At 58.8% G+C, this 8,326-nt stretch overlaps 1 protein-coding gene across 1 annotated transcript in view; it reads left to right on the forward strand.

The window, feature by feature from the left end:
• SGSM2 (small G protein signaling modulator 2) overlaps positions 1 to 8,326 on the forward strand; it is a 33,058-nt gene that overhangs the window by 14,205 nt on the left and 10,527 nt on the right. Inside the window, exons 4-12 of the mRNA XM_015566813.1 lie at positions 195 to 262; positions 361 to 506; positions 840 to 974; positions 1,463 to 1,587; positions 1,992 to 2,059; positions 2,288 to 2,448; positions 2,611 to 2,737; positions 4,285 to 4,419; positions 8,067 to 8,220. Of these exons, the coding sequence (XP_015422299.1) occupies positions 195 to 262; positions 361 to 506; positions 840 to 974; positions 1,463 to 1,587; positions 1,992 to 2,059; positions 2,288 to 2,448; positions 2,611 to 2,737; positions 4,285 to 4,419; positions 8,067 to 8,220 (1,119 nt within the window). The remainder of the gene's footprint in view (positions 1 to 194; positions 263 to 360; positions 507 to 839; positions 975 to 1,462; positions 1,588 to 1,991; positions 2,060 to 2,287; positions 2,449 to 2,610; positions 2,738 to 4,284; positions 4,420 to 8,066; positions 8,221 to 8,326) is intronic.

The following is an 8,326-nucleotide window of genomic DNA, read 5'->3' on the forward strand; positions in this document are numbered from 1 at the left end:
GCAAGTCCTTTGGTTGATCTCTTAACACCGCCCCCCCCGCGCCCCCAGCAAAGCTCAGTTCTTATGGGTTTATTTCTTCTTGGTGACTGACATGCATTTGGTGTCTGTGGGAACGTCCCTACTTGGTGAGCTTGACGCCCTGGAATGAGTCCAGGAGCCCCAGCAACCCCCCTGTCTGTCTCTCCCCCCGGCAGCAAGTACTACGAGAAGGAGGCATTGCTGGCAGACCCCGTGTTTGGCCCTATCCTGGCCTCTCTTCTAGGTGAGCCTGAGAGCAGAGCGGCCTACACTGGGCCAGTGGGAGCGGGGGGTCAGGTGCTGAGGGGGCACCATCCGAGCCAGCTGTCCCTGTCTCCACAGTGGGACCCTGTGCTTTGGAGTACACCAAGCTCAAGACAGCCGATCACTACTGGACCGACCCTTCTGCTGATGAGCTGGTCCAGAGGCACCGTATCCGGGGTCCCCCTAATCGCCAGGACTCCCCTGCAAAGCGCCCAGCCCTAGGAGTAGGCATCCCTTCCCTACCTCTTGTGCTCATCCAAGTTATGCCCCAGGGGCCTGTAGGGAGGGGCAGCTGGTCACTGTGCTCTTTGAAGATACGGGATGGGCCTTGGCGATGCCCCAAGGTAGTGGCCATCCCAGAAGAGCCTTTTCCCCACGCTGGCACTTAATGGCAGGAGCACACCACTGGTTTGCGGCTAGCAAGCAGAGGGTGGCTGAGAGCAAACCAGGGGCAGGGGGACCCCTGGGGTCAGCTAGAGAGGATCTGCCTGGAAACCTAGGGTCCTCCCTCCAGGGCTGATTTCCCAGGGCTGGGGCTGAGCTGGGACTTTGTGCAGATCCGGAAGCGGCACTCGAGCGGCAGCACGTCGGAGGACAGGCTCGCGGCCTGCGCCCGGGAGTATGTGGAATCCCTGCACCAGAACTCCAGGACGCGGCTGCTCTACGGCAAGAACAACGTGCTGGTGCAGCCGGTAGGAAAGCTTAGTGCTCGCCCTCATCCTCTCCCGAGGGCCCCAGGAAGGAACCTTCCAGCCACATTCATCCCTTCCTTAAGGGGCTTGACTAAAGAGAACCCGCCCCACCCCAATTCACTGATTCATGCCCAGTCTTGAATGGGCGGGAGCCGGAAATGGCATCTGTTCTGGCTGAGAACCAGAGCATCCAGGGGTGGGAATGGCAAGCCAGTAGGCAGCTTGGGTATGGCTGGCCCAGGACATACCTGGCATCCAGGAAGTTGACAGGGCGGAGCCAGTGGCACCAGGCCAACCAGGAAGAGTTTATGTCTACATCTGTGTGTGGCTCGTGCCTCCCCTGCTGCTGCCCGGCCCCATTCCAGGACCCTGGATTGGACTAGCTGGGCCTCCCCCACTCCCACCTGCAGCGCGTTTTCCATAGGCCATTCCCGGGGGCCTCTCAGCCCCTCATCGTCTCTATCTTCTGGTGTGTCTCCTCCCCGCAGAAGGAGGACATGGAAGCTGTCCCCGGCTACCTCTCCCTGCACCAGTCTGCAGATAGCCTAACTCTGAAGTGGACCCCCAACCAGCTCATGAATGGGACTCTGGGGGACTCCGAGCTGGAAAAGAGGTGGGGGCTTTGGGACTCACCGCAGGAGCCACGGAAGGCAGTGAGAGCTTGCCAGCAGGCGGGGGGGATGGAGAGGCCCAGCCTGCTCCAAGAGGCAGCTCACAGCTTACCCGATGCCAAGAATTGCAGAGAGAGGCTGCCTGGAGATATTCCCAAGCTCTCTAAGATCCAGCCAGTCCTGGACATTAAGGGGTTTTCCTGAGCCAAGCTCGAGGCATCTGAGGCGGCCAGGCTCTGTGCCATGCGGGCAGCACGGAGCCCAGAGGGACATGGCTGGCTGAGGTCACTTCTCGGCTGTGGTCTTCGTGTCTACAGGGTGGTTTCAGGGGTGTCGGGGCCAGGAAGTGAGGAAGGCAGGTTGGCTGGTCTGGCGACACAGTGACACCAATTTGATTCCTTTCCAGCGTTTACTGGGACTATGCCCTGGTTGTGCCCTTCAGTCAGATCGTCTGCATCCACTGCCACCAGCAAAGTGAGCCTCCCTTGTCCTGGGCACAGGGGTGGGGGAAGAGAGACTGCCTTCTCCCAGTCACACACTGTGCATGGCCTGTTGAATGTCTGTCCTCTCTTGGTCACCCCCACACTCTAGCCCTACTGTCCTCCTACCCAGTCTGGAGGCATGGCCAGCTGTGCTGCAGCGGTGGCTGGGAGGTCTTGGAGGCCCAGCTTCGCTCACCCATGTTCACCCCCCCTCCCCCAGAAAACGGTGGCACACTGGTACTGGTGAGCCAGGATGGCATCCAGAAGCCACCGCTGCACTTCCCGCAGGGAGGACACCTACTCTCCTTTCTGTCCTGCCTGGAGAATGGGCTTCTGCCTCGGGGACAGCTAGAGCCCCCACTCTGGACCCAGCAGGGGAAGGTACGCAGGGCTTGGGAGGCTCTGGGTGAAGGGATGTGTGAGCTGAGTTCTCTGCCCACCTCCCTTCCTGTCCCCACACAGAGTTCCTAGGAGCAGCCTTGGGTGGGACCCTGGGATGGACTCTGCCCTGCACAGGCTAACCACCCATCTCTCCCTCCCCAGGGGAAGGTGTTCCCCAAGCTGCGGAAACGTGGCAGTGCGCGGTCCGTAGATGTGGACGAGATGGGCACAGGCTGGGCCACAGACTACGTGTTCCGGATCATTTACCCTGGTCACAGGCATGAGCACAGTGAGTGTCCCATACTTCCGCTGTGGAGAGAGAACGATGCTTCGGGGGTGGGGGAGGACAGCATCACCCAGGAGGGGCAGCAGGCAAGGTCCACTGACCAGGCCGGGTTCAGGACTTAGCCTCTCATTGGACCTTTTTCTGCAGATCATCCCCCTGAGAATCTGCTTCTCTTCTACCTGCTGTCTTTCCCTTCCCTGGTCACTCCAAGACTCTTGGCTCAACTGACCCAGGTGTCTCTACACAATATTCTCTTAGTCATCCATTCACACCCTCCCCGGGGGTGGGGCGAATGTGGTGAGACTAGATACAGAGGGTGGCGGACTCTCCATTTCACCTCGGCTGCTGCCTGACCGCCACACGGTGGCCTGGGTGCGGGGCCAGTGCTTCTTTTGGGATGGTGCACATTGTTCACTGACTCCACTGGCGCCAGAGCCCTCCTCACACCAGCTGCTGATGAGAGGAGCCGCAACGGGAATAGGGGTGCATCTGAAGAGGGTGAGGCTTTCAGCTGGGGGGGCTGGAGCTGAAAGTGGCTTGGCACTTGTGGGTCCTGTCCCCCTGGACATACCCCTCTGGATCCTAAGAGATGTCCACCAAGCCCAGAGTTCCCCTTCTGGTCAGAGTGTTCTGCTCCCCACAGCTTTCTCCGGGCCAGCCTTGCTGATCTCGGGAAGAAGGTCAGGGAATTTGCCAGCCCGGAGCACTTGCCAGACCACCTGCTCCCTAAATTTCCTAACTTGTGCCAATAAGTTGTCAACAAGTTGTCTCTGTCATAGCAGACAGATTACCCAGACTGTACACACATAGCCGCAGCACAAGGAGTCCCAGTAGGCTTGAAGGGCAGAGATGCGGGGACCCCCTTCCCCGCGATGTGCCTGACGAGGAGACACATTTGCCAGAGCGTGTTTGCACACCTGGCATTTAATCTCGGCCTATCGCTCGGTTTAGGTTGTTCAGGCTGCACTTCCTCTCTTAAGCCTTGGCATTTCCCATTTCTGGTCACTTCATTTCCCTGGAGGACAAGCCAGGTGCCAAGGAGCTGAAACCCAGCGGGTGACTCAGGCTCCTCGAGAGCAGCTCTGGGAAATCCTTGGAGGAGAAGTTTGGATTTATAGTCTGAAGGGGGAGATTTGGGGTAATCTTCCGATTTGGCCCAGGCTGACCATGACACAAGCTGAAGGTTGCTCGCGACCCTTCTGTTGACAGTCACGCCCAGCCTGAGCCAGGGCCGGGAGCTCCTGAGCTGCCGGCCTGTCCCAACTGGTCTCCGTCTTTCACTACCCTGGCTCCCCCATCAGTTCTCTCTTCTCTGTTCTTCCTAGGAGGGCCCTCTTCAAAAAGTGGAGCTCTGTAGCCGCTGCCGTCCCCCCCACTTCCTTCCATACTCTCCCCAGTAAATCGGAGGACTCTCAGGTCCCCTCTCTTCCATCCCTGCAGGCTCAGGGTGACCCGGACTCCATTCTGCTCCCCAGGAGGACGGATCCGGTCCCTCCTGCCCCAGGACCAGGGTCCTTATGCTTTGCTCTCTCGCTGTTCTCTTTGAGCAGTCACTATTAACTACCACCACCTAGCGGCCAGCCGCGCGGCCTCGGTGGACGATGATGAGGAAGAGGAGGATAAACTACACGCGATGCTCTCAATGATCTGCTCGCGGAACCTCACAGCTCCCAATCCGATGAAAGGTTTTTATCCCTCCCTTTCCCCCTGACCTTCCCCTTCCCTCTGCCCCACCCCCTGGGCCCACCGGCCACCCACCGCAGGGGCTCGAACTGCAGTGTTGGCATTATGGGACCTGCACCCTGGGTGGTTCCCTTCCATCAGGAGGCAGATCTGGGAGGGTAGAAGGAGGATGTGTGCAAGAAGAGGGGACCAAGCAAAAGGCAGTTGGCTCTGGGCTCTGTGAGGAGAGGGAGGAGGTCCCGCGGTGAGAAGGCCTGATGACCTGGTTGTCCCTTGGAAACCCTGATTGGCTGTCTGAGCCCTGTTCCCACTCTTGGACACACCCAAGACAGTGTCTCTCTTTCTCTCCTGCTGGCTGGGCAGACTGGCCTCTGGGCCCTGTGCCTCTGACTCCTAACTCAACGGAAATAGGACAGAAGCACCAGGCCCCTCCGTGCAGAGGGAGGGGCTGGACAGCGCCTGCAGACAGGAGCCACCAGGGGGTCAGGTGAGGGGTGGGACCATCCTGGCAGGAGACCTAGGGCTCTGTTTACCCAGCAGGCCTGGGTGTTCCAGCAGGCACTGCCTGGTGCTTTAGTATGAAGTCTAGAGTCTAAGTAAGGTATGTTCCACCCTCACGGACCTCAGATTGCACAGCTGCAGAGGTCCCTTCATGGATAATGACTCAGCACAGTGCTCACAGCCACTCTGTCCATTGCCCACCTTAGCACAGAGCTCGGCTGGTGGAGAGGGAACCCCACTCTCTTTCTGGAGTGTGATCATCAGCCAGGGAACCTGCACGGGCTAAGCCAGGGTGCTCAAGGGATATTGGTTATGAAGGGCCAGCTCTCTTGGAGTTTAGGGGAACTTCCCCATCGCCGTGCCAATAGTAAGTCCCCCCAATCCCTGGGCAACCGAGTCCGTGGCCTAGCACATCCTCAGCAACCCTGCCAGCTGCCCTTTACTCATCACGTGCCTGCCTTCATGTCTATCCTCCCTCCCAGCCATTCCTGTGGGACCTGCAGGCCAGCCTGGGTGGGAACACAGGGGAGCCTCACTTGTGACGTTTATTGCCTGCACACGGCCTGCCATCTGGTTCCTTACAAGCCTGGGCTTGGGGCTGATGCTTATTGCAGGATGACTGGCTTTAAACAGTGTGGGAAGGGTGAGTTAGGAGAGCCCGGGCTGGCCCTTCTTACGCCCAGGAACTGGCTGGGGACAGGATGGGGGCGTCCCGGCCAAGCCCCTGTCTTAGAAGACTTGGTGGTAGGAAGTCCATTCCTGACTAGTCTTCATGCTGAGGCCTCCAGGGTCAGAGAAACCTTCAGGCCCACAGGGTGCAGAGGCCTCAGGGCCTATGTGGGCATTCCCTTGGGGAACTAGGGCCAGCCTACCCTGTAGACCAATATGCAGCCCCTGGGACTCTAAGACTTGGGAAAGGGGAGGAGGCATGAGAGCAGAGTCCGCAGGTGGTTGGGGAGATGGTGTGGGGGCCCCCCTCCACTCCATTCCATAATGACAACACTGTCGAGTCCATCCTGCTAGCCGTTGCTTTTCAGGCCTGCAACATGCTTGACTTGTGCATGTGAATTAAGTGGCGGGTGTCCAGACTCCTCCCCTCCCCCTCCCCCCTTCTGCTGCCTCCCCACAGAGCAGAGATGCTGTTCACTCTAATTCTGCTCCAGGCCAGGCACCTTTCACTCGGAGTCTTAGGGGCTGTGGGGTTCACCCACCCTGATTGTTTTACATCAGACTTCCCTCAAGCTCAGAGGAGAGAGTCAGAGTCAAAGCTGACCCAGCAGCGCCCCCGCCCCGCCTGCTGCCCCTTGCCCAGTCACTCCAGAGCTCCAGCTGTCTGCACTGGGTTAATTCGGAGACGCATATTCAATGCTGGCTGGTTCAGCTCCTTCCTGGAGAATTAAGGTGAAGAGCATTGACCCAGGAGACTTGCCCTGGCTGAGCCCTGCTTTCTGGGCATGAGCTCGTTTCCCTGTGTGCCCACCCTCTGCCCTCTGCACCTGTTGCCCCCACTGCCTGCCCGCCTGCTGCCTGCTGCCTGCTTGGCTGGGCCTGCTCCCACCCCAGCTCCTCTCAAGACTGGCCTCTCTCCTGCCTGCTGTAGGGGCATGAGTTGGGCTCCTGCCCCACCCCACCTGCATCTGCCCGCCCCCCTTCTTCCCAGAGTCTTTGGCAAGGCCTGCAACTGCTCACTCCCAGAGCCGCAGCCCCTCCACACCAAGTACGTTCCCTTAATTTGCCTCCTGGTGGAGCTGAAGGGCCAGATCTACAAAAATCCCACCAAGGGTCTGGGAAGAGATTCCCAGCCAACATGGGGCAGCCCCTGAGGGGACTGGAGGGCTCAGCTCAGCCCCTCCCACCAAGGCACCCCCAGAGCTGGAGTCTGGCTCCCACAGAAGCCAGGCCTCCGTCTGCTCCAGACTCAGCAGGCCAGGGCCCAGGAAGAAATACTGCTTGAAAGAATCCATCACACACACAGCTGCCTTTCCCTGCTCTTTACTCTTCTCTGTCCCTCCCTCCCTCCTAGTGCCATCTCCTAGTCCTTTCACTTCCTGCCCTCACTTTGCTTCATCTTTGTGGCTCCCTGGACCTGCTGGAGCCCCCCTGAGCAGCGCCTTGCCCCACGTGGGCCCTGGAAGCTCTCAATGATCTTGAGTTCTGATTCCAGTCATCTGGGCAGGCTGAAGGGCTCCATCTGCCTTTGGCGTAGATATGTCCAAGGAGCTGTCTTCTGAGGCTGCACCTGGGGACATTGTTGTGGGTGGTGGAACCCTCATCCCTGTGGCGATCTGGCAACCCTGGGACTTTTGCCCTTCCTGTCAGCTCTCCTGTGTGTTTGTAGGATGCCACCACACTGAGTGCAGTCAGGTTAGGCGAGGATGGAGAACTCAGGAAGGACCACAGCAGCGGGCAGCAGGGTGCCTCAGGCACTGGCTACCAGGTCTAGAACCCCCAGGGCTCCTCCCGGTCTCTGATCAGTGGAGACTCTGCTCCGAGTTCACAGTTCCAGGGCCAGGCACCCGCCTGTGCCTCTCAGAGTTTGTCTAAGACCGGGGTCGGCAAACTGGCTCACGAGCCACATGCTGCTCCTTGGCCCCTTGAGTGTGGCTCTTCCTAAGCCTGAGGAGGACCCTAATTAAGTTAATAACAATGTACCTACCTATATAGTTTAAGTTTAAAAAATTTGGCTCTCAAAAGAAATTTCGATCGTTGTACTGTTGGTATTTGGCTCTGTTGACTAATGAGTTTGCCGACCACTGCCCTAAGAGGACCAGGCTGGAGCATCGGAGGCCATGCCAGCGGCAGCATTTTAGGGAGCTCGGGCTTTTGCTGTTCCTTCTCTTTCCTTCTCTTCCAGACTCTAGAAAAGCAAGTGTTTTCCATCACTCATAGCAAGATGGAGAGAACAGACACAACCATGCACAACTCAGTCAGAGTATTTTATCACGTGCAGAAAGGTTACGTGTCAGGCATCCTCCCTCTGCACCGTCGCCCTCTCTGGGTTCTGGACCAGGCAGACACTACCCCTGTGGCTCTCCACCAGTGGGTGATTTCATGCTGCAGCTCTGGGCACAGAGGTGGGCATGCTGCAAGGTGGCTGTTGGTGGGGAGGCCTGCCAGGCCCTGACCATGGCCCCCTTCCTGTCCTCAGATGCTGGTGACATGATCGAGATGCAGGGCTTTGGGCCCAGCCTGCCAGCCTGGCACCTAGATCCCATGTGTAGCCAGGGCTCCTCCTGCTTCTCCTGCTCCTCCAGTAGCTCCCCATATGCAACTCCCAACCACTGCAGCTGTGTCCCCGACCGGTGAGTGGGCAGGGAGAGCACTTCCGTGTGAGTGTGTCCATCCATGTGTGTGCGCCAGTCTGTCCTTGGGGGCTGTCACTTGCCTGACAGGGTGGCCTCAAGTTGG

The sequence above is a fragment of the Myotis davidii genome, unplaced genomic scaffold (assembly GCF_000327345.1).
Source record: "Myotis davidii unplaced genomic scaffold, ASM32734v1 scaffold363, whole genome shotgun sequence".
Lineage (NCBI taxonomy): Eukaryota > Metazoa > Chordata > Mammalia > Chiroptera > Vespertilionidae > Myotis > Myotis davidii.